Below are 26,820 nucleotides of genomic sequence, written 5' to 3' on the forward strand. Positions count from 1 at the left end.
AATGTCGGTAAACGTTTACGGTAAATATTAGTAAAAAATATTTTTGACTTTTATGATGACATTAACCTTTCTCTGCAATTATCACTGATCACTATACTATAATCTGTACACAAGGTAAATGGTCATCAAATATGGCAGACGCACGGATCGATTGTGAATTCCCGGTTTGGGGTTTATTGCCGAAAAAAGAAACCGGGGTGGTTTCTTTTTTAAATAAATATCCTCATTACGATGGCAGCAATACTGTTATTGCAATATTTGATTCTGGCGTCGACCCAGCAGCTTCAGGGCTTAAGGTACAAAATTGACTTGTCACGATTTGTTTAGTTGCGTTTTTTTTTATATTTTTCATTATTAAACATAGACTTACATTTTAGGTGACAAGCACAGGAGAGACAAAGGTCATAGAAAGATTCGATTGCAGCGGTTGCGGAGATGTCGATACAAGTACCATTGTACGGAAAGTCGTCGATGGTTACATTACCGGCGCTTCAGGCCGAAAACTTAAAGTAATTCACCTAAATTATTAAAAACATAATATTTTCATATTTATCTCATACTTTTAATTCAGCAATTTCATGTTTATCTAATTCTAAATTTGGCGATGTCAACAAAGGTCATTGACTTTTTGTCATCTGGCTACAGCTGTTCTTTGTCATATTTTACCTTATTTGCTTTTTTTCTGTCAAATAATCTTTTATATGCGATTAAACTTAAATACCAATAATATAAATAAAAAAAGGCTTTCATATGACTATTCATAAAAAGTTTTAATATTTGAAATTTTTTCCACACTTAAAAAAGAAAAACCATTTCTTGAAAACATAAAAATATTAACATAGAGGAATTTCGATCCGGGCATCTGAAATCAATTTTATATGATGTTCCAAGAAGCATGGGTACTAATCCAGCCTTTTCAAATGATATTTATTACTGTTTTGTAAAAAAATTGTAGATTCCAGAATCATGGAAGAATCCTAGTGGGGAATGGAGGGTGGGTATTCTATACCCATTCAGTTTATATCCCACTAAAGTTAAAGAGAGAATGCAAGAGCATAGGAAGGAACATCTTTGGGATGTTGGATATAAACCAGCGTTAGCCGAGGCTACGAAGAAACTGCAAGATCTTGAAGATGAATTTGGTTAGATAACAAATAATTCTATTACTAATTTAAAAAGACTTATTTTTCTGCCGAATTCTAGAGGCACGGAATGTTAAGTGGTAGAACTGAATGCTGCACTTTGCTTTTTGAGCTGTTGTCCACAAGGCACAGTGGCATTACATCTCATTCTATATGTGATGAATTCATCTCTACTCTGAGGAAACAATTATTTTCATTTCCCGTTGATTTGGAAAGCATTCAGCTTCTGCCTGAATTCTAGGCATTGACAAATGCTGGGTCTAACATTAGGTTCATTCTCCAACTACCCTGCAATGTGCAGGATATAGGTTAAATATTTTGTACGGTTTTTTATTTTTTAATAAAAAAATATTTATTTACGAATAATAGAGGAAATATAGTAAGTAAATCTTGAATGTAGCAGGATTTGAATCTTCACTTGAATATTGTGCAAGTGCTCAACTTCAATCTCTTAGGCATGGGACCAAGTTCAATAACTTATTAACTCCAAGTTAGTGAATAATAAAAATATTATAAAGTAATTTAATATGTAGTTCTCAAGTAAACTATTATTATGTATCTTATACATATTATGCTATTTTATTTAAATTTATAACTAATAAAGAATAGTGTATGTGTAATTTATAGATAACTTTGTCATCTGTATTTTTAGAGATTGACATGTAAGTGTACATATGTAATTTGAGTGAAAACTACATTTAAATCGGTTAAGCTGTTTCTGATATAAATCCCACAGACAAACAGAAAAATATTTAAAAAAAAATTGTTCCCATAACAATTTTTTTTTAAATATTTTTTTTCTATTATATTAATAAATACCTCCAAAAATAAACAGCATTGAGCAGCATAAATTCCCTAAAATAGTTTAATTAAACTACTTTATAATATCATTTACAGCATCCAAATCGAATCTTAGTCCCGAGGAGAGACTGCAAAAAGAAGAGTTAGAAGCTAGAGTGGAAGTATTGAAAGAAACTGAAAAGAAATATAGTGATGTAGGACCCACTTATGACTGTGTATTGTTCCATGATGGTACAGTTTGGAGGTTAGTTTTTTATATTTAGGCTGAAATTTTTTGGCATTATTTGAAAAATAAGGAGTTTTATGAGGCAAAGCGTGGCGTTGCGTTCCGCTCAGAAAGTCGGGACTGAAAGTGTTCTAAATTAATGGAAATGCAGTGTCTTAACATATAAACAAAGAATTGTTATATATTGAGGCTGTCTTAGTGCAGTTAGACAATGTTTGTATATTTAATAGTTGTGAGTTCAATCTTAATGGGTTTATTTATATTTAAATTTACACAAAAATTTTCCTACTTAAACAAATGAAAAATTTTTAAAATGGAAAGTGAAAGACCAAAGTATATTAATACTATTTTCTTGTTGTCTAAGACACTAAAATAGTTTTCATAATTTTACCTGTATTTTACGACTTCATTCAACAGAAGCAATTAATAGCTTTATACCGTATCCTCCATATAACTAGTTAGGCAGAACAAACTTGGTGTTAAGACACTTCGTTCTCCACATACTGTAATTTTCATGACATTATGTGTTGAGTTACAGAACTTAACATTCCCTGTGTTTTCCCACTAGAGTGACAAAATGGAAATAATTAATTTTATTAAGTGGGAATACAACGCACAACTGTCGCATTTATGATGCTGTATTGCTGCACCATTAAAATAGGTATTTTTCTTAAAAAAAGGTTTATTTACCCTAGTCTCTTTAAAAATCTTTAAACATTTACACAATGTTTGAATTCCACCTTCATGCTGTATTCTGAAAACAGTAGGGTTAACAGGGGGAACACAGTGTTAAGGAGTTAAAATGGGTGTATAAATTCTGAATTCTTTACATTTCAGGGCATGTATAGACACATCAGAAACAGGAGATATATCAAGTGGACCTTTGCTAGGAGACTACACTATAACTCATGAACACTCCTACCTGACACCCATAGATGAAATGACAATTAGTATTAATGTACACGATAATGGCAATACTTTGGAAGTTGTTGGCATGTGTTGTAAGTAAAGTTTTGAAAGTAATATATAAGTTTGGTTGAATTTGTGCCTCATTGAGAACTATAGCAGTGTTGTTTTTTTTTACTTTTGGCAACGATGGCGGAACTGACCTTGCTTTGCCTTGTAACCAGTATAAGATAATCAATGTATATTTAATTTTCCTGAGTGGCCATTGAACCCATAATCGTCGCATTTACAATCATTTCCACTTGGATCAACATATTATTTTGATTTTATAAAAAAAAATGCTGTGTTGAGTTTCACCTCAATTTTATCACCAAAATTTTTACGTAGTACCAAAAAAACGTGCATAATACAACCATCGGAGCTCATTGTCTACTGCCCTACATAGTGCACTAAAACTGGTGTTCCTTTCCAGCATCCCACGGCACCCACGTAGCAGCTATAGCAGCAGGCTGCTTCCCTGATGAACCGGACAAGAACGGAGTTGCTCCTGGAGCTAAGATAGTGTCTCTTACCATTGGAGATAGCAGGCTTGGGTCCATGGAGACCGGCACTGCACTAGTGAGGGCCTGCATTAAGGTCATGGAGCTGTCTAAGAAAATGAAGATAGATGTGATCAATATGAGCTATGGAGAACACGCTCATTGGTCGAATGCTGGGTGAGTAGTGGGATCAAATTTTGTGTAATAGATTATTTGTAATAATGAATCTAATGAATCTATTACAACTGAATTGCTTCAGAAACTAAAAGAGTAGATAATATCATCAATATTAATACTTAGTGACCCATTTCTCTGTTCTTAGGCGTGTGGGCTCCATAATAAGCTCTGTGGTGAACCGCTATGCAGCTTCATGGGTAGTCTCTGCGGGGAACCATGGGCCGGCGCTCGCCACTGTGGGTGCTCCGCCTGATATAGCTCAGACTGTGCTGATAGGTGAGTGATTGTTTTATTTATGTGTCTGGGCAGCGCCTTGTACTCATTAATTGAATACAAATCATGTTTGATAACCTACATATAAATTTGTTTAGTTATATCCCAATTCCTATCATATTTCAAACTACATTCAACTTTTTAATTCTCTACCCACAGGCGTAGGAGCCTACATATCCCACGACATGATGCGGGCGTCATACTCCATGCGGTCGCCGACCCCGTCTGGCGCGTACAGCTGGAGCTCGCGCGGTCCATGCGCGGACGGCGCGGCGGGGCTGGCGGTGTGTGCGCCCGGCGGTGCCGTCGCGTCCGTGGCGCGCTTCACGCTGAGGGACGTGCACCTGATGAACGGGACCTCGATGGCAGCTCCGCATGTTGCCGGTGCTGTGGGTGAGTGATGTGTGCATATTATTGATACGTACATGGTAAATGCATGGATGGGTGAGTGACATTTGCATGTAACAAGGACATGTAGGTACAGGTACGACATTCCGTGCATCTTTTCGTGAGGTGCAGTAGGTAAGTAAAATATATGCATGTTGCAAGGGTTATTCAAAAAGGATTTAAAGGCCTCGTAACAGGTTTGATGTAAGTATATTGGTTTTTCATTTTCACTATATGAGAAAAAACTGAAATGATGCATTGCAAAAATAAAGGTCCAAGTCTGAATGCGAATAAGACAAGGGTTCTCGTATTCGTATTTATAAGAAATGAAGAAAGGACGGAAAACAATTTTAATAATGACGTTAATAGTTGTAGTCATCAAAATCAACCCACATTTAAAAATGTAAATTTCATTAAAATATATCACATATGGCGCATTGAAAAGTTAAATCAATTTCTGAAACAATATTTACCAAAATTTTATTATTTAATATCTATTTTCCAGCGGTACTAATATCTGGACTCAAAGCACAAGAACTGCCGTACTCCCCCTATTCTCTAAAGCGGGCTCTAGAAAATTCCGCAACTTATTTGGACAATGTGGAGCCATGGGCTCAAGGATGTGGATTGCTAAATGTTGAAAAGGTATTTCGTGTGTTAGTTTTATATTTTTTATTAGTTCAGCAATTGGGAGAATACATAGGGACAGTGCCTGATTGTAAATGTGGTAGTTGCAGGCTTGATCTCACTCAGGAAATTATTATTTTGCAAGTGTATATTTTTCCTTTTTTGCCAAGACAACGCTGCGTTCATTTCCGCCGCCCAATATATATAAGTCTTAGTGTTTAAAACAAATTAGTTTGTTTCATTTCTCTTTATTATGTGAAATAGATAGAAAGAACACAGTATACGCCAACTATCCATTCATTCATTTAAAAGACGTTGCAACAGTAGGTAAGTGGTTGCACCCCAACATGAGATTTTTATTTTCATTTATGCATGAATGAATATAAAAATTGAAATTATTTAAATGTTGTGTAAGTGTTTATCCACCCAAATAAAGATCAAACCTATAACCATCCCTGTACATGTTAATAATAAACATTTATGTTATTTAATAAAATAATGGTACTTTTAATATGTGTATAGTATTTTATGTTTAATAATTCCACATAAATATTCTCTTATGTTACAAATAATATATATTTATATTTCCCCACTTTTCTAGGCATTTGAAACCCTCACAAAATACCACGATCAACCAGAACGAGATATAACATTCAACATTAAATGCGGGAACAATAACGCAAAAGGCATCTTCTTAAGGCCCAAGCCCGGAGATCCATCAAAGGACATTGGTGTAACAGTTGAACCGCAGTTTTTGGAGAATTATATGGATGAGGAAAGTGAGTAATTATTTAATATTTTTTTTATTTATTGAAAGTAGTATTAAGAGATTCTGTTTTACATTTTTCGAATATTTCGAATGGAATCAAACTAGCAGCCATCAAAAAGAATCCTTCGTTGCAGCTTCTTATGTATTTATAATCAGACTTTCTAATTTCACCATGATGTGTTATATAACAGCAATAAATTTATTGTAAGATTGGTTTAAAGTTAATATTTAATATTAAATGTAGAACTACATATAAATTAACGTATATAATGCTTGTTTTTACCTAAATTTTAAAAGTAAGTGAGACGGCAACATTCCTATGTTTCTTCTCTTTTCTTCCAATAAAACCTTTCCCCTTATTCCTTCCTTCCTTTTTTCTTTCCATAAGAGTGAGTTCTTTCCATCTCCCTGATGCCAACAATCACATGTTCCTTCACTTTTCCTCCTATAAGTGTGAGCGAGACGGCGACAACAACGTAAACAGCTCGTGTCTTCCAGATAAAGAGATAATCACAAAGCAGATCTCATTCAGTATGCACCTCGCACTCTCGTGCAGCGCGTCGTGGGTGTGTCACCCGCAACACTTGCATTTGGCAAATGCACCAAGGACGTTGGCCTTGAGGCTGAGGACAGGGGATTTACCGCCAGGACCACATCACGCTAGGTGAGTTATTGTTTTATTTTTTTATTTCTTAGCTTCTCACTTTATTTGTAGTGATAGCCATAGAGTATGAACCGCTAAATACTATGGTCTCTGCAAAACCTTGTCCACGCACATACATTCTTTTTGATCTCCAGTATATTCGGTACTGTGTTCTCAAGAACAACCGATGTCTACTTACCTTGTTGTTATATCTCATTTCATTAGTGTATGTGAAAAAGTAAAGCTCAATTCCCACTCTGATCTCGTCATGAAATATTAAAAAAAATTATAATGAACTATTGTAGTCTGAACTATAATTTGTATTTTTCCAATAATATATTCTATACTCAGAATATAAATCTTGAAAAGAAATATACACACGCAGCTCTTAAAAATACTTTATGCTAGATAATTTTTATTTTGGATCGCCATAATTAAAGAACAACAACAACAATTTTTATTTTAAAAATGATTGATATATAGTATTTTATACTTCATTAAAAAAAATATACTCTATATCATGTGTTTTTTACAGTATAAACGCTTATGACGTTTCCTGTGTAGAAAAGGGTCCAGTGTTCCGTATTCCGATCACAGTGTTACAGCCGCAACCGTTAACAAGTATACACGCGCCACAGATAGACGAAAACGATGTGCTATTCAAGCCATCCACTATTAAACGACATATTGTTATTGGTAGGTATTTTCTTTCTTTATAAAAATGCTTTTGTTAGATTTGCTGTATGTCTGTTTTTCTTTTATTTATAAGCTTTTCTTGAGATATTTTTCAGGGGCGTTTTTCCAGTTGTTTTCATATACATGGATGACATTATGCAGAGGCCCTTTACCATGTATTGCTGGTTTTTGGGGCTTGTCTATGCATTTACTATATTTGGTACTCTCTCGATAACAATTCTGTCATTCCGGAATTTTTCTTTAACTAACCTCACTTCAGTGGGGAATATTAGTTAGCGCAGTCTGCATCTCTTTAAAGGCCAGATTTGGCATTCAAGTAAGAAAGAACATATTAATATTTGTGTACCGCCCATAAAGGTTGGAAGAGTAACAGCAGTCTTTACTTTCTTAACTTAAAAAGAAATTATAAACGACAAACCGCATAATGTTGCCATTATGATGTTTTAATTACTATCTACAAAAGTATAATGGTACTGCTAGAATCAAAGTGGTCAAGCACATTGTATCATTTCTTTTTAATTTATTCAATAAGTACCGTCAAATGATCTTCATTGATCTAAAAACTACCACATCTCAATAACTATGGTACGAAATTTCGCGGGCAGCAAGAACAAATGAATATTTTTGTAGTAGAATTATATAATATGAACGGACTTATGGACTAACCCTGTCAAAGGCCCGGGGCGGCGTAGTCGAATGAGGCCCCCCCAGCCCAGACAAGTTAAGTAATACTGCATTATAAGTGATATACCGGGCAAAGATTCGGTAAAATCCCATTTTATAATAAATTCAAGGACTGCTTGAGTCCTCCACTTGGTTGCAACATCCGCATTATTACCGGTAGCACACGTGCCTGCGATACCTTTTTACTTCTTTTAAAACCTGATTCTTTTTTAATTTTTCTTCGTCGTTTTTCGATGCTAACTTCCATATCGTTACATGTTTTAGTCCCAAAAGTTACTGCATTCTCTATAATTGTTGTTCGTTCGGTTATTAAATATTGATTCAGGGCTTTTATTTTGGCGAGTCCCTTATCCAGAGTCATTTTTGGAGACTAAATATTTTTGAACCAAATTGACTTCCTCCAGTATTGAGAACCAGAATTGTATATACGTCAAAAAGGTAAAATCACAAATAGCCGGCAGGAGCAAGCTTACTTCAGTTCTCGTATCCAAATTTGCTTTTAAGGGATCCTGAAAATTTTCAAGAACACTTACAATGGTTTCTATGTTTTTTTTGACTGCTTTTACTGATTCATAATGTGCGCTCCAGCGAGTATCAGGCAAATGTTTTAAATTATTTTTTTTTTTTTCTTTAATCACTTGGCTAATCTTTAATCACTATAGATTTTTTCTACTGTTCCAAAACATGTGACACTAGAAGGAACGCATGAAAATGCGTGGATTCCGCATAGATTTAGAGAGTGATTTGAACAAGGACTAAATAGAGCTTTCGGATTCACTTCTCGGATTTTTCGCTGCACACCTCCATAAATACCGGACATTGATGCTGCATTGTCATAACCTTGAGCCCTGCACAATTAAATATCAAGTCCATCTATTTCTAGCTGTTGTTGAATATCTTTCGAGATATTTTCAGCAGTTTTTCCAGACATCAAAATAAAACCCAAGAAAAATTCTCGTACTTCTACAACGTCATTCTCAATATGAACGTACATAATGATTTGGCTCATTTGGTCTGTTTTACTTTCGTCAGGAGTGCTGTCAAAAAGGATTCCGTAATACTTGGCCTTTTTTATACCTGCAATAATTGTTTTCCTTACATATTCACCCAAACATTGTATAAATTCATTTTGTATGCCTTTTGACAAATAAGAGGACAATCTCTTTGACCCACCAGCAGTATCTTCAAGTTTACAGCAATGCCCTTTCAACACTGGATCATATTTTGATAGTTTTACCAATTCAAGAAAATTTCCTCTATTTTCCGAAAAAATGTCTTCACGATGGCCTCGAAAAGCAAGATTTTGTTGGGCTAAAATAGTGTTATATCTAAAAGTCGATGTAGAATGTTTCTCCATCAATTTCTGTTGCTGAATATATTTCGACATATCCTGACCAGTTTTTGCCAAACATCAAAATAAAACCCAAGAATGATTCTCATATTTCCATAACGTCACTATCAATATGAACGTATCTAATGATTTGGTTCATTTGGTCTGTTTTACTTTCGTCAGGGATGCTGTCAAAAAGGATTCCGTAATACTTGGCCTTTTTTATACCTGCAATAATTGTTTTCCTTACATATTCACCCAAACATTGCATAAATTCATTTTGTATGCCTTTTGACAAATAAGAGGACAATCTCTTTGACCCACCAGCAGTATCTTCAAGTTTACAGCAATGCTCTTTCAACACTGGATCATATTTTGATAGTTTTACCAATTCTAGAAAATTTCCTCTATTTTCCGAAAAAATGTCTTCACGGTGGCCTCGAAAAGCAAGATTTTGTTGGGCTAAAATAGTGTTATATCTAAAAGTCGATGTAGAATGTTTCTCCATCAATTTCTGTTGCTGAATATTTTTCGACATATCCTGACCAATTTTTCCAAACATCGAAATAAAACCCAAGAATGATTCTCGTATTTCCATAACGTCACTATCAATATGAACGTATCTAATGATTTGGTTCATTTGGTCTGTTTTACTTTCGTCAAGGATTCCGCAAAACTTGGCCTTTTTTACATCTGCAATTTGAGACTGGTCTCTTTGACCCACTAACAGTATCTTCAATACTCTTTCAACACTGGATCATATTTCGATAATGCTGGCCCTGGCTAGCGCATCCCATTTGTGTCTGACTGGGGTGCTGAATGCGTTGTGGTCAGCGCGTATTATAGGTTTTTTTTTTTTTTTTTTAATAAAAGATCCAGTGACCCCCTGGCATTACCAAGGCCATTTTATATTTTAAATTTTTATTTAAACAAGGCTTTTTTTTTTGTGAAAGGATAAGCTGGCTATTTTTACTTTTTATTCTATACATACTTACTGTCTACTTTATACTTAATTTTTATAGGTTTTATTTTATTCATTAGGTACGGTTTTATTGTATACATTATTATTGATTAGTTTTCGTTGTGGGTCTTTTTTTTTTTTTTTTTTTATTTTTTATACGGTAACTGTACTCGCATTATTTTTCGAAACACTTTTCGTTATATGTATGCACATCTCAAGAAAATATTTACATTTGTGTTTACTAAGCATAATATTAGGAATCGTTTGTATACAAATTTTTTCATCCATGTATGTTTCGGTGTCAAGGCGTACTTTGGAGAATATCGGGCAATCAAGTATTAGGTGGAGTATAGTTTCATCTTCTGCGGAATCGTTTCTGCATCCCGGGTGGTTTTTTAGTTTGAACCTTGCCAGATACTCTCCAAAGCCGCCATGACCCGTCAGTGCCTGTGTTATTGTCGAGTTTAGGTTGTTATTTTTGATAAAGTTGAATGCTGTGTGTATGTTAGGTAGGTATACTTTTGTTGTTTTTCCAGTTTCCACTTCCCTGTATCTCCTATCCCACTCCTCAATTGTATTCGCCCTTATCGCTTTTTTAATAAAGGATATAGGGCACTCGTCGTAATCCGGCGCCTTTTTCTTGTTGGAGGCCGCCCACTTCGCCAGTTCGTCCGCTCTCTCGTTCCCCTGGATCCCAACATACCCCCCCCGTATTATAGGTTAGGTTAGGATAGGTTTTGAATAAATTTTAACACTTGTGATCTTTTATAATGAGATTTCTTGCCTACAAACTCACGATTCTGGCTGGATTTTTAATATATTAAGAATGTAAAAATAATAATAATAATAATAAAATAAAAAAAAAACACCTTATTACACCTTGAACCATTGGTTGCACAGACGGTTAGTACAGATGTAACACTTGGTGGTAAAAACACAAGTTTAATGCACTTAATTAGTAACGCCGGGTGAGCAGGGCCTTTATCAACCAAAAGTAGAGGTTTGTGTTTTCATACGTTAAAGGCAGTGAACGTATGTTTTTAAAGCATCTAGATTTCTTAGATTTTCCTATAACTAAAAGCTTCCTTTTACAGGATCCGGACATGTTTACTGCAACCATGATCGTCAGTCTCGTCTTAAACTATTTTCCTCCAGGACAATTAAACTTCATAGTCCTTTCTGTTGTCATATTATAGAAAACTCCAGTCTCGTCAGCGTTAAAAATGTTATCTGGACCGTACTCTTATAACATAGGCCACTTTCAACTTTACGGCCTGTTGAATCCAACTGGACGAGCAAACTAAATCTTCCCCAAAACGCTGAGCAAAATCGTTTACTTTTTGTTGAAGAAGTAGTCCATTTATTGGCATATTATTTGACCTTTTTATATTTAAACCACTATAGCTTTCTTGCTCGTTTCGTTCCAAAAAAATGTTCTCAAAAAGTGTTTAATTTTTTCCTCCCTTTCCAAATTGTTCCAAATTGTTGTTGTCGAGTGTAGTTGTGGAATTCTACTAAAAATGGCGTACTACACGCCATTTTCATATTAAGTTATTTTCTTTTTCTTTTCGACATTTTCAAAAATTCACGGATAATTCAACAATATTCGCTGCGTCTCGTCTACTAAGTTATAAACTGACTAAACACAAGATAAATGACAAAACCGGCTTTGTGCTTTCTTCATACTGCATACACGTGTATGTATTTTGTTTCTGGTAATTATAATAGACCCTAAGTCTGATTTCTATTAAGTCGGCATTCCTTTGTTTTCTTTGCGATCTTTATGACTTTAGTGTGCCAGGTGAGGATATTGTTACCGAGGCGTTATCTATTCAAATGTTTACAATACAGCTAGTCTTTCTAACAGATAAAGTTCTTCAAAAATATCAGTTAAATGTAGTCGTTTATAGAGATAAGTCGTAATAGGTAATGGCGTAAAAAGCAGTATTTTTTATAAGATTTTGGTTAATTGAACCTGTGTTATTCGAAAAGATGTCGTCGTAAACAAAGTAAATTGTGATGACGGGAATAGTGAGTGGTTCACTTATTTTTTATAAATTACATGGAAAAAATATTAAAACTGTTAATAAATAAATAAAAATACTTGATCTGGTTAGAAAAGAGTGGAAAATCCTGCACTTGTATCTTATTGCTTGTTGCACCGCGTTTGTTTGACCCGTGCGACATGTTGGCGGCGGGTCATTTCCAGTTTTTTCAATACGTCATCGAAGTTTTCTTCCCGCCCCCAGCTCCCCCTACCGCGACGTGGGGCGTTGTGCGCCTGTCGCGGCGCGCGGGCGAGAGCGGCGCGCGCTTCCTTATCCATGCGATGCAGCTGGCGCCGCGCCGCTCGTGCCGGGCGCACGACACGCAGCGCCTGCTCGCGCTGCCCGACCACGCCAGCGTCGCCGCGCCCTTCAAACTGCTCGTGAGTCTTACTGTTCATATGGATTTTTTTTTAAATACACTTACATAAAATTAAGTAAATAAATAATCGTATCGGTCAGGCGTTCGAAGCCGCGGGCGGGTCACTAGCATGCTATATCGTAGCGTTTGGCGCTCTGTTCTTTTGGCAATCTCGCTAGGTATAAAGTGTGAAATTAAAAAATATATATATATCAATGCTTGGGTATATTGTTTTTATCATGAACCTAATTACAGTCTTAAATATGTTTTAGATTAATTCTATACCTAAACCATACTAATTACCAGGGTGGTGTAACACTAGAAGTGGTAATCGCCAAGTACTGGGCTAACCTCGGCGACATATCAGTGGACTACACAATAGAGTTCCACGGCATCAAACCGGACTTCGGTTCCCGGTTGATGCTGAGTTCCGCCTCGCTAGGGTCGATACAAGTGTGCGCGCTACGACCGCAGGAGATACAGCCGCAAGCCCAGTTGAAATATATTGAGCCTGTCTATAGGTGGGTAGTTTTTTTTTATTTTATTAGTTTTGGTTTTGAGGATTTTTTTGTGCTGTATGTTTTTATTTAGTGATTAAATTTAAAATTTACTGTATTACTTACGAATTTAGGAATTTTAACCTATTAATTTTTTATTGTACCATCCATCAGCCTTTTAAGGTCCATTGCTGGACATAGGCCTCCCCCAATGCTCGCCACTCCGTCCGGTCCTGCGCTTTTTGAATCCAGCGGGTTCCGCGGGTTTATTGTACACCCAAGAACAATACAAACAAATATAATAAAGAAAACCATCGTCTACTTAAGTAGCTATCTCTGTAAATTAAATAGCAAAAAAGAATTGTTAGGATGTAATAAATATTACATTACGATTTTTTAGTTATCACTATTTTCCAGGCCATCAGAATCTAAGCTAATACCGCTAACACCACGTGACGTCATCCCGCCCAGCAGACAGATATACCAACTGATAAATGTATACACCTTCCACATACCTAAGGCTACTGAGGTAACTTGTGTTTAAATGTTTTCTCTTTTTTATATACTTTTTTTGAAAAGGAAAAGAAAATAACTAGTATATATTTAAGTACTACAAAAACGATAGCACTTTTATTAATGCTATTCGTCTTATAAATTAACGCTGACTGCACACAAGAAATAGCATGACTCATTGTCACGTTCCGCCTGAGCCGCGTGTGCAAGCGAGAGCGCGGTATAAGCGATAGAGAGGCGCGATCGCACTAAGCGTTCATTAATATATAAAATTTGATAAATAAATATTAGAATCAACAAGTGTTAATATATGTTAACTATATGCGGATACGGCATGAAGCTAAGTAGATAAAAATGTTTCAATAGAATTCTATTTCAGGTATCTCCAATCGTACCAATGCTATGTGATATGCTCTACGAGTCGGAGTTCGAGTCCCAGATGTGGATGTTGTATAATAGCAGTAAACAGCTTATATGCGTCGGCGATGCTTACCCATCTAAGGTATACAGGTTCGATTCTTGTTTCAATTTGAAGTTTTGTCGACTTTTTTTTAGAGATTAAGTAAGTTTGTAATCAGATTATTTTTTTTTTAAATTCTCTTTTTTGTAACTTTTAAAATGGAAAATATAAAATCTTTTTTTTTGAGTCCATTTGTGGCACATGGTCCTCTTTCCTCTGGTCCTCTCATTGTAAGTTTTATATTGTAAAAAGCAACATTAAAATTAAATTTAAAATATAAAATTTTAACTAAATTGGTTAATTTATAGAATTTATTGTTTGTTTTTTTTAATATCTGAATGCGCCCCTACAGTTGATAACAAAGAAACATTTTTTATAAAGAATATTTTGAATTTGAATATAATATTTTTTATAAAATTTTCAGTACTCGGCGAAAGTAGAAAAAGGTGAATACACACTACGCTTATCAGTGAGACATGAGAACCGGCTCCTATTGGAACGCTTCACGGACCTACCGCTAGCCGTGCAACAGCGCTTGACGCAGCCGCTGCAGCTGGACGCTTATTGTTCACAGCCTCAGGTGGGTGGAATGTAAAGCGCTTTTTGCGTTTTTGTTATTTCTGATAGTATGTGATTGTGATGTGTTTTGTTTGTGAAGTGGTATTTAAGCGCTTTTTTTCAATATGTCTTAGTTTTTTTTTGTATGGAAGTGTTTTTGTCATTGGGGTGAGTCTGAAACACTTTCGCGGCTGCGCCTTTTGTAATGTAATTTGTATGAAAATAAATACAATGTTATTTTTTTATTTCTTAGGCACTAACCGGCGGCAAGAAGTTCACGTCATCTTCTTTACTGAGTGGAGACCTACTACCTCTATACTTTACACCACCGCCTAGTGATAAGTAAGTCATGAAATATAATATTACTAGCGGACGCGCGCAGCTTCGCTTACTTATTAAAGGTGAATTCTAATAAACCACAAAACATGTGTTCAACGAAATATTTTTAAGAGCCTAAAATTCAAATTTTATAATAATCGGTGGCATTTAAAGATTTTTCCATACAAACTTTCAACCCCTTATTTGCACCCTTAGGGGGAGAATTCTAGAAAACGATGAAACACGTGCTTATTAAATACTTTTAAAAATCTAAATTTAAAATTTTATAAAAATCGGTACCGATTTAAAAATTTTTCCATACAAACTTTCAACCCCTATTTCACCCCTTTAGGGTTAACATTTTGCAAAATCCCTTCTTAGTGGATGTCCAGATTACGAAAGTAAACATCTGTCCAAAGTTCCCGTTTCTACGCACAGCGGTTACGGCTGTGCGTGCGTCTTACCTCAGTCAGTGAGGATAAGTCCTTTATAGATTAACCCTACTAAAACAATAACAATAAAAAATAATATCATATTAATTTAAGACTTTCATATTAAGTTTCGATAGGTTCTGGTGGAAAAGTGCGCGATTGTTGGTCATTAAATAACAACTAACAATACCTTTTTCAAGTCTTTGAGATCTCAATCTACAACAGCATTTGAGATAATATATTTTGCTTGATCCCAAATTTCTCCCAAACTTTCTTAATCTATATTAACATAATCATAATGCTTAATATCTGAAATAAATGAAAATAGAAGAAATGCTTCTTATTATTATTTTGTCATCTAAGTGTTGACAAAATAATGTCCATAATCAGTCATACTATTTCTGATACTGTTATGTTCTAAGATGGCCAATTTTCTAGGATTGAGGCACTAGCTACTAGCACTAGATTCCTTCTGTTTACTCTGCCATATCCATTATAAAAATTGAATCTAGGAAAAACATGTTTATATTTATTTTGTTTTGTTCTAGGATTAGCCGTTCATCCCTATCAGTAGGCGTAACTCTCACCGGCACGATTACCTTTGCCAAAGACGAGCTGGGCCACAAGGTGGACGCGTACGGCGTGTCTCTGGTGGCGTGCGAGGGGAGACGCGCGCCGCCCCGCGCGCCCGCCCGTGACCGCGACCGAGACGCGGACTACACCGACGCCGCCAGGGAGTTCGCGCACCTGTGGTTGCCCAAGCTGGGTGAGTCGCTGATTGTTTGTGGACAACAATGACTGTGGGTGTGGGTGGTGCAAGATGGGTCGTGAATGATTAACTGACTGAATGAATGCCTAATTAACTGTCTAACTGACTAAATAACTGAGCGAGTACCTCATGTACTCTCGGTAATTTTTATTGAATAGTAAAATATTTAATACAAAATCAAACTTTCCACTATATAAAATAAAATATAATTTGTTTCAGAGGGTGAAAAGTTAGAACAGTTGTATGAAGAGATGTTAGAAAAGTTCCCAGGTTACCTTGGTACCCATATTGCGTACCTTAATGCTATTGACCCACCGACTGACCCTAAAAAGTAAGTAATCTTATTTTAATTTGTTGTACAAATAAAATATGTTTTAATAGATTTTTACTGTACTGATTAATCAACTTTCAAAGTATGCAAATACCGTGAAGTTAAATCCATGGTTCGTCGTTGTTTTATGTATTTTTTATTTATTTATGTTTTTCTTTTTTATTATTTCAGATTACCTAACGCAAATGAAGATCCCGATGTGACAACCGCTTGGTGTGAACAATTAATAGCTACATCAGATAAGGTAGAGTTTCTATACAATATTATTTGTTTTTGTGGTTTTTAACTTTAAACGTTATTTTTTATGCTATAAATATATAAGGTTAATGAATAAATATTTTATTACAGGTCATAAAACAAATAGATCAAGATAAACTGTTAGCATATTTGGGAATGAAAAATGATTTGCGTAGCGACGCTAGTAAAATAAAACAGTGAGTACATATTTATATATAATAGTACAGTACAGTCGGTGAGTCGTGGCCGCTCTAAAGCTAGCTGTAGATGGCTGCGCAGATTTGATTTTAATTTTTTTTTGTCTTCACGTTGTATCTCGAATTCTCTAGGCATTGTGTGTTGAGTGATTGAACTCACTAGGAAATAAAAAAATAGAAATCGAACCTATAACCGTCGCGCTTACAGTCGCACGCTTGTGCCCCTGTGTCACGACAGCCCCAGGATCTTTTTACTTTTGATTATTTACTTCCCGAGTTTACAATGGGAGAAAATTTCTGAAAACCTAAGTTTAGGATGGCCACTTATATGATTTTGTTTTTCACAGAGAACACGATAAACAGAAAGGTTACATGATAGACGCGTTGTGTCGCCGCGGCACCGCCCTCTGTCGCTTACGAGCGCTCGCACGCGGCGCCTCCAAAGACTCCTTAGGAGAGGCGTTGGCGCTTAACGCCGTGGATCTCCTCAAGTTCACTGACTTTACTGATGCCAAGGTAATTTATCTTGCAACAGGATCTATATATGTATATATCTATCTTGATCTATAAGTAACTTAAATTTTTACACCAAAGTTAATGTTAATTTACACATGATAAAATATTTATAATATTTTCTACATGTCTATATTCCAAATAAATTGTGTATATTTATTCTGTAATTCAAAAATTGTTTTTATTTTTTGATTGACTATTTATCACAACAAATGTTTCCGTAGCTACCTCTCCGCGACTCTGGCTATCCCGCTTGAGAAAAGCGTATAAATAAAATATATATATTGTACTTAGCCATATCTAATAACTTAATACTTTCCTTTAATAACTTTCAGGCGATCCACTACGGAGTATGGCACTGTTTCACACTCCAACAGTGGGGCAAAGCCATAAGACTTTTAACAAAAATCCTTGAAGAAAGACCTTCAAAGGAAGTAGAAGAACGTCTGGTCCAAGCCTACAACCAACTTGGCTGGAACTTTCTGGCTGTACACACTACAGCCGCTTTGCCAGCCAAATATCCGGCTGTCTATAGACCGTTTTGATTCATTTGGCTGTATTTATTTTTATGTGTATATATGTATGTTTATTTATCTAGGTATAGGAATACATTTTTTTTCTGGCTGTACAGTACACGCTGCAGCCACTTTATCAGCAAATTATTCGGCTGTATGTAGACCTTATCGATTAACGAATTTTATTTGACTGTATTTATATTCATATTTTATGATTTTTTTTTATTGGAGGATTAAGGAGGGATAAGTATTTTTTTATTACAGTTTTCTTGCAAGAAATCTTGAAGTGTCTGCTTAAAGTGGTAGGTGGTGGGTTCGATTCCTACTAGGGGAAGTGATTGTATTTAAATGATTTTCATGTCTTCACCATTATAATAAAATATATCACCAAAAGGATTAAAAGTTAAGAACAAAAGTTTCTTTTCACTAGGTTGTCTGTGCCTGCCTTTCTGTATGCGGGACATACATGAAGAAAAATATTATATTTATATAAAACTAGGGGGGCGCGCGCAATTTCGCCCGCTTATTTGCATCCTTTGGGAGTGAATTCTAATAAACCATGAAACACATGTTGAATGAAGTGTTTTTAAGAGTATACATTTCAAATTTTATAAAAATCGGCGGTCATATAAAGATTTTTTCATACAAACATCTAACCTCTTATTTGCACCCTCATGAATGAATTGGGGGTGAATTCTAAAAAAACCTTGAAATACGTGTTCAACGAAATATTTTTAAGAGTTTGAGTATAAAATTTTATAAAAATCGGTGCCGATTTAATTTTTTTTCCATACAAACTTTGAACCCCTTTTTTATCCCTTTAGGGTTAAAATTTTTCAAAATCACTTCTTAGTGGATGTCCAGATTACGAAAATAAACATCTGTCCAAGTGTCATGTTTCTATCATCAGCGGTTACGGCTGTGCGTCTTACCTCAGTGAGTCAGTACATATCCTTTTATAGATGGATATATTATATAGATTATGTCAATTAAACTGTAATAATGAAATACATACATTAATTTACTTATATATTAATAAATATTTTTTTAATATGTATATTATATAATATTAGACTTTTATTTTAATGTTTCTTATATTTTTGTGTTTCTTACTCTATGGCCATATTTGACTTGCAGATATTTTTTATAATTATTGTCAAAGAGTAAAATGAAAAAATATAAAATTTATGACTCCTTTTTCCGTCTTCTTCCGTGTGAATATACTTTAAAACATTTTTTTAACAAATCAAATATCAGTACATTATAACAAATAAGTTGTTGAAGTAAATTTGAGTGATTTGCATAGCTTGTATGATATAACATTATTGTATGAATCGTTTTGTGATTGTCGGTTCATTTGTATGACCAATTCGCTTTTTTTTTTAACGTTATTTTATACTAATTTATGTTCTTTTGATAAAATAAAAAAAAAAAAGTAAGTTAATTGTTGTATATGTCACATTCTAAGTGTCCGAGGTAACTGACTGGCAGGTACGGTGGCGGTGGTTTACATCGAAGATATTAATATCCTAGCCTATAGTCTCCCTCGATAAATGGGCTATCCTATACATTTCTGAGATTAGCACATTCAACCAAACATCAGTTCAGCTTATAATATTAGCATAGTAACGAATTGATCATACAAATACTTAAACGCGGTTGTTTTGACTTGTATCGTCAATTATAAATAGTATTTTTCGTCTATATTATTATTATTTATTGTATTATATTTTTTTCATATATATTTTTGTATATATAATAAAAATGTTTGTCTGTTCGTTAAATAAATTCGCCATATATAGCTTTTTAGTGGTTGCATAATTATTAAATACAAGCGTAGACAGTATTAAATAGGAATTGTTGACTAGAAATCTTAAATTTTATTATATTTTTATTTTTTGGGTTTTACGCTTTATCCTGCATACAGTCAGTTAGTAAGTGATGAGTTCATTTGAGTTAAACGCGAATGTAATAATTATATGTCAACATTTTTATATTTAAAAAGTACTTTTTTTTAAATTAAGACTTGCTTTATTATTATAATATACTTATAGTTTATATATCCTTTGTAAAATATAAAAAAATAGTTTTCACTTTTTTTTATGTTAATCTCACGAATAACGAATATATACGAATGATAATGATTGAACATCCAAGTTACGTGTTAAGTTTCGAAGCAATTTAAAAATGAAATTTTATGTTTATAAGTATATATTTTATTAATTTAATTATTTTATCTGTAAGACTAATATTTAAAAAATTATATACAAAATAATAGAAAAGCTTTTCTTTTATAACAGCAATTTTTGAAAAAAAAATCATAATCGTAAATAAAATTAATAATATTAAGATAGAAGTCATTAATATAATATATGTACATTTATTTATTTATAAATATATATTTCACAATACAAAATGGCGATATACTTGTAATAGTTTCATATTTTACGTAACCGACTTTCAAAATGAACAATGTCTCAACATTTTTTGTTTGGTTTTTGTATTATTTTTTTATGTTACATATTGACATAACAATTGGGTGCTTAAAGCGTGCTCAAAATACTAGATAAATATTTTTTTTACGTTTTTTTTAATGATTTTTAGATTAATAAATGAGAATTTGCAAAATTTCATACTTGAAATTGTCTTTGATATTTTCACTTTTGTATGGGTAAATGCATTTTTTTTTCTAATTTGACAATTTCAAGTATGGAAATGTCAATGTCAACGTCAAAATACAGTACATAGAGTGGTATAGATTAAATATTAATAAATATTATTGTTATGATAGACGGCCAACTGTGCGTTTTTATGAATAAAAAGTAACATATTAATGAATTTTGAGTTCTTATTAGTTTTTAATATTTTGAATGTATTATTTGTATAAAAGTTTGAACGCACCAGAATTTTAAAATATATCTATCTACTCTTATGTGAAATTATCTATTATATTATATTTTAAAAGTAATAAGTCGTAATCATTTGAACACATCATACAAAATAATATTTTCTAATTAGTCATGCGGTGTTTGCGGGTTCAATGCCCGATCGAGATGAAGCACAGTTGGTCAGAAAGCTTTGTTCGTCCGCGAGCTTCGTGATTTTAAATAGATGTTTTAAATGAATTGTTAATTAAGATGAATAAATTGTGACAATCTTTTCTGTGTTTTATTGAAAATTCTGCGTTCTTCGGTAACTTACGTCTACTCTAGGTACCGTTTGATTATTAGAAATTACATTAAAATGAAGGCTAAAGTAAAAGTTCCACAGAATTATTTATACTTTGAAGAATAGGTCACATGGTGCACAAGAGTGCGACTGTAATCGTGACAGTTTGTGGGTTCAATTCCCACTCGGAGGAAATGAAATAGGTACTATTTTCATTTCTGCATCATAATTTGAAAAACAAAAGAAACTGGTGGACCCGTGACCGCTATTCAATATATATACCTAGGTATCCAAAAAACGTCATGTCTTAACACTCCGTTCCTGTCTACCCTTCAAAAATAAATTAAAATATACGTGACCTTTCGTCACTAAGATAGTATTCCTTAATAGATTTAAGTAAAGTAAGATTAATTATTGATTTAGAGTTTGGACATAGTCATTAGTCTATGAGCCATTAGATATGAAATCTCGAAATGTCGTTAGAGAGCTTCATAATATGTAAGTACCTAGGTATGTGGGTATACTCGTATGTATTCTAAGGCGGTCGCGGCACAGGGTCACACAGGTATAACTGTATCGCGACGGCTGTGGGTTCGGTCCCCACTCAGGTGAATAATTTATTATTTATTAATATTTTCATTGCTCCGGCACTAAAACCAAAAACCCGGCGTTGAGTTGCGCCACTTAACACGCAACGCCTCGAAAAATTCACCGGAAAGTGGAAAACGGAGTGTGTGCACGATATACCGAAGTGAAGCTGATAAATAAAATAATCAATAACGTAGTTTAACGCTAGTTTCCTATAATTTAGATAAGTTTTTCATGACTCCAGAGCTTTAATTTTAACACCTTGAACATTTTTCTGGCTTTGTGTCGACACTTGAGCGAAGAAATGAAAATATCAATTTAAATAAATATTAAATATCCTTGAGTGGGGATCGAACCCACAACCAGTCGCGTTTACAGCCACACTTTGTGCTTCTGCGCCACAAAAACTAAAACATAATATTACCTAATGAAAGTGAAGAAGTGAATAAATCAAACTAATACTGTCATTAACCCTTTGAAACTGACGAATGGTTACTCTCAGAGGCAAATTATTCATGTTTATGTATAATAGAGGCATTTCTCTATGTAATTAATGTAGTAACTTGTATGTAATTAATCGTTAAATCGTTTCGAGTCAAAGCGCGTCGTTGAGTTACGCCGAGTTTTTTTATATATTACTTTCTCACTATACTAACCCTGAGGAGTTTAATTACTTTCACACTTTCACACTAAGTACATGCTGTATTAATGTCACTTTAATACTAATTCACATCTCTGCGTGAGGATTTAATTTATTCACACATTGACGTACACTTTATATACGGTATTTGTATTTTCCGAGTCATCTATCAGGATTTAGCTTAAAATGTTACCACTTTGCTTAAAAATATACGCGTCAATGTTCCACTGCGATCCATTTCGTTGAAAATTGTAAAAGAGGTTTGATATTTTTAGTCTTTATAAATGTGTTGATTTTTCTATTGCAATAAATAAATATCGTTATTTATTCTGTGTTGGTTTTTAAATGGATCTGCCTTTTTAAAAGTGATCTAGGAGCAAAATAGGGCGACCGCCCAGGGGCGCCGGATAAAAAGGGCGCCGTAGATGCCCGTTTAGGGCGCTTTGCTTTGTGCAAAGATGTCTCCTCGCTGCAGTGGCGTAGCAAGGGTGTTTGCTGCCCGGTGCAGCATAGGACTTGATGCCCTTTAAAATGGTCTAAGATCTAAAAAAAAAAACGAAGTCATCGTCGTCTTTGATATCTAAAAAAAAAAAACAAAGTGATCTTAACAACTTTGAAAATAAAATTGCAGAAAACATAAACTTTGAATGCCTAATAAAAGAGTTCGCAGATAGAAAGGCTAGAAGAAGTGAAATTTGTTGTACCCATTCCCTTTTTTCTATATTATTGAAATGTAGTTAGGGGGCGCCGAAAAAATTTCGCCTAGGGCGCCGGTAGTGCTAAAACCGGCACTGCACTCAACACAACACAACAAAATTGAGGAAGTGTTGAATGAATATCGAATTGAATTGAATGAATCTCGAAATTAATGGTAAATGTTTTTAATTGAAAATGTTAAATTTCATTTTAAATTACTCAATTAAATGATAAATGTACTGTATGTAATTGTATAATAAGATTTAAAACCGCGAAACCGGTAAATTCGAACCTACGATATAGTTCATTTCAGGTCTTAATTTATAGCGATTCGAGCGTGCCAACCCGCGTTATATATAATTGCTATTAATTATTTACCATTAATTTTAAACTGCTGTCAGTACAGCGGTGCACGAATAAAAATTTACTACACAAAACCTCGAAAAGTGTGGATCAATTATTGAAAATGTGAATTTCACATCACTAGGTATTCAATTGATGAAACGAACGTTTAAAAATAAAATAGTAAAATATTATTTAAAAATATAAATTCACCTTTTATTTATTAAAAGTGGAGAGTAGACCATCTCTAAGCTTCTCTTATCTATTTCCGCTAAATAAATCAATTAAACTGCTTAGCAACACTAATTATGTGGAAAATATACTTATACGATAAGAAAAATTACTCTAATTAATGTAAAGATTAAACTAAACTAAAAGATGATACAATTTTTCAGCATCTTTTATCTTTTGGTTTTTAGTCTCAACCCCCAATCAGCAATAATTATTTTTACTGACAAGATGTGCCCCGCCAGCTGCTACTCAACATCTAATGTCTCGAATTCGGGCGAAAAACAGAGAACCTTGACATTACTCTTTCCCTACCCTATAATATCTCCAATGTCTGTCCCCCTCTATGCCTAATATTTTATACCTGAAGAGTTTGCTCGAATGAACGCCCTATTCTCGACAATTATTGGTTGAAATACTTAAATATTTTTTTGTTGTCCATTTATCGGGTAAAGGTTATAATATAGATATTAGCATTGGGCCACTAAAAGCTATATAAGCTATAACGTTTAAGAGTCTGAATTTCGAATTTTATAAAAATTGGTGACGATTTAAAAAAAACCTATACAAACTTTCAGCCCCTGATTTGCACCCTTTGGGGGAGAATTCTAGAAAACGATGAAACACGTGTTCAATTAAATACTTTTATAAATCTAAGTTTAAAATTTTATTAAAATCGGTGCCGATTTAATTTTTTTTCCATACAAACTTTGAACCCCTATTTCACCCCTTTAGGGTTAAATTTTTTAAAAATCCCTTCTTAGTGGATGTCCAGATTACGAAAGTAAACTTTTGTCCAAATTTCACGTTTCTACGCACAGCGGTTACGGCTGTGCGTGCGTCTTACCTCAGTCAGTGAGGACAAGTCCTTTTATATATATAGATAATAGTGGAAAATATATTTATATTTCAATATTCTCTCTATTGGCGCAGGGGCACAAAGTGTGACTGTAAACGCAACAGATTGTGGATTCAATCCCCACTCGAGAAAATGAAATATTTAATATTTTCATGTCTTCGCTCGGTGTCGAGGCAAAGCGCGGCGTTGAGATCTGCCACTCAACACGGAATGCTTCCAGAATGCCTCTGCCTACGCTGCTGTGTGCAGGACATAGCGTGAAGTCAGCTTCATAAGCATTATATGCATTTCCTTAACAAGTTACACGCGTAACAGCTGAGTAATTAAAATGAAGTACACAAGAGAGACGCGCGACATAATGTTGGTACAACGGTATCAGTTACTTTAAGATGTTAGAAGTTTTGAGCTTTGTCTGTTTGAGATGCATATAACGTTAGTTTCGTATAATGAAAGCTTAACGTCTAGCTTTTAAGATATTGGTTTAACATATAATTTAACGTTTAAATATACAGAGTACTTTTATCTTCAATCTTTGTTAAGAATGACGCAAATACATCGCACACGCCTCATTCACGAAATCGAATCGTAGATAGTGTCGGTGACGTTGAACTTGTTTAGGTTTATTATAGACACTAGGTAATTACCCCTTCCTCGTTCTGCACTCGAACCCGGGGTAAAATATTTCTTCAGCCCCCAGGCTTGTTAAGTTTAATGATGGCAGAGTGCCATTAGATCAGCCTAAATCTACTCCTACATATTACAGAAAGGTCCGAATAATTGTAAGACAATTGTCAGTTGGAGGGTATTTTATAGAAAAAATAATAATAATACCCACATAATTATTTATAAAAGTGACGTTTTGATGGATTGAGTCAGTACCTCCTTATTCTGCCTCTCGTAAGGTGTAAAATTGTGACGGTGTTCAAGTATTTAAAATCAGTGTCATTGTTGGAACTGTGCGTTTTAAAACGTGTATAAGTGTAAAGTGTTATATAGAAAGTGTTAAGTGTGCTGTGTAAAGTGTTAGAAGTGTGTACCAATATGTGAAAGAGGAACAATAAATTAAGGTTATTAAGTATTTTCTTATAAAACAAAATATTCTTTACACGGTTCTTAACATCTATAAGTTTATTACATCTACCATTGCTAAACCGTCGTTTGATAGTTTAAAATAACGTTTCAATATGGTAAAGTAAGCCACTACATATGACCACCTGCTTAACCTGTCCTGTAGCTCACAGAGGAATTCATCTGCATACCAATCAATATGTCATTAAAGGAAACATCGCTTAGTCCGAACAATATATGTGTTAATTTCGATCTCTGATATATATATACATATTGTTAGAAATAATCAAATAATGACCATAGAGGTTATATAAGAACGACTCTAATTACTGGCTGGCACTTTTATGGGCTGTCAACGATGACCGAAAGAAAAGGATCGCTAACGTCACTCTGCCCGATGGATTCTTTAGAACCAGATATTGTTATTAGACTGCTAGATAATTCCCTTTGGTTGTTTAATAATTATTTGAAGCCTTGTTTTAATTCATTACCTTTCCCACTTTATTTAATATTTCCAATAGTTTCTTACAATATATATATATATACAGAATTTCAATTTAAAAAATATATAAAATACAATCCAGTCGAGGTGTAGAGAAACGAGCGTGCGATTGTTAGCTTTACAGGTCGTGGGTTCGATTTCCACTATTGTAAATAAAAATTTAATATTTTGTAGGCTATTACAACCATGAGAAAAAAAATTCAAGAAAAAAAACTAAGAAAGTAAAACTTACACTCGCCTACATTATTATTTATTAGTGACCATGGGTTGATTTGAAATTAAATTAACCTACGACTATTTCTCAAAGCATTAAGATCCGCGACTAAACTGCAATGCCTTTAACGCCCGATGTTAATAATCAATCCTAATCCATAAATTGCAACCATAGATTGAAATAGACAGAGATGGAGGACGGCATGCAGGTTAGTGATTGGATAGACATGTCAAAAAATCCAAGATTGACGTTAACTGGAGATCGGAGATACATTATTAACATTGGGCGTTAATCGTGACGATAACGGGGTGTCTTGATTCTCTTTACCACCCTGCTATACGCTACTTTTTTTCCTTCGATGTCAAATTAGAACTCATAACCGCTTAGTAATTCATATTTTAATTGTGCCTTGATGGTATTTATATAAATATACAACTATATATAGAAAAATATTATAAAAATATAAGAAAAATACGTAATATAATAAATAAATTAAACCTCCAAGTTTTCTCAAAGACGTGGCGTGTGGAAAAATGTTAGAAATGCTGATTGAATTAGCAAACTGTAACAAGATGTCGTGTCTGCCATACCGATACATCTTCATTTTAA

The 26,820-nt window shown here is 34.1% G+C and overlaps 1 protein-coding gene across 1 annotated transcript; it reads left to right on the plus strand.

Moving 5' to 3' along the window:
- The first annotated feature begins 92 nt into the window (after positions 1–92).
- Positions 93–21,065, plus strand: TppII (Tripeptidyl-peptidase II). The gene is made up of 24 exons (XM_085191937.1): positions 93–296; positions 378–509; positions 956–1,142; positions 2,040–2,187; positions 3,007–3,170; positions 3,548–3,791; positions 3,937–4,067; positions 4,224–4,457; positions 4,957–5,096; positions 5,680–5,857; positions 6,346–6,511; positions 7,026–7,186; positions 12,411–12,589; positions 12,874–13,088; positions 13,482–13,593; positions 13,957–14,079; positions 14,462–14,617; positions 14,849–14,937; positions 15,893–16,110; positions 16,333–16,444; positions 16,616–16,688; positions 16,793–16,878; positions 17,226–17,394; positions 17,727–21,065. The coding sequence occupies exons 1-24, from the start codon at positions 132–134 to the stop codon at positions 17,934–17,936; spliced, it is 3,792 nt and encodes a 1,263-aa protein (XP_085048063.1). The 5' UTR covers positions 93–131; the 3' UTR covers positions 17,937–21,065.
- The last annotated feature ends 5,755 nt before the right edge of the window (positions 21,066–26,820 follow it).

This window comes from Heliconius melpomene, chromosome 10 (assembly GCF_056956725.1).
Source record: "Heliconius melpomene rosina isolate 202511_hmr_F chromosome 10, ASM5695672v1, whole genome shotgun sequence".
NCBI classification, from domain to species: Eukaryota; Metazoa; Arthropoda; class Insecta; order Lepidoptera; family Nymphalidae; genus Heliconius; species Heliconius melpomene.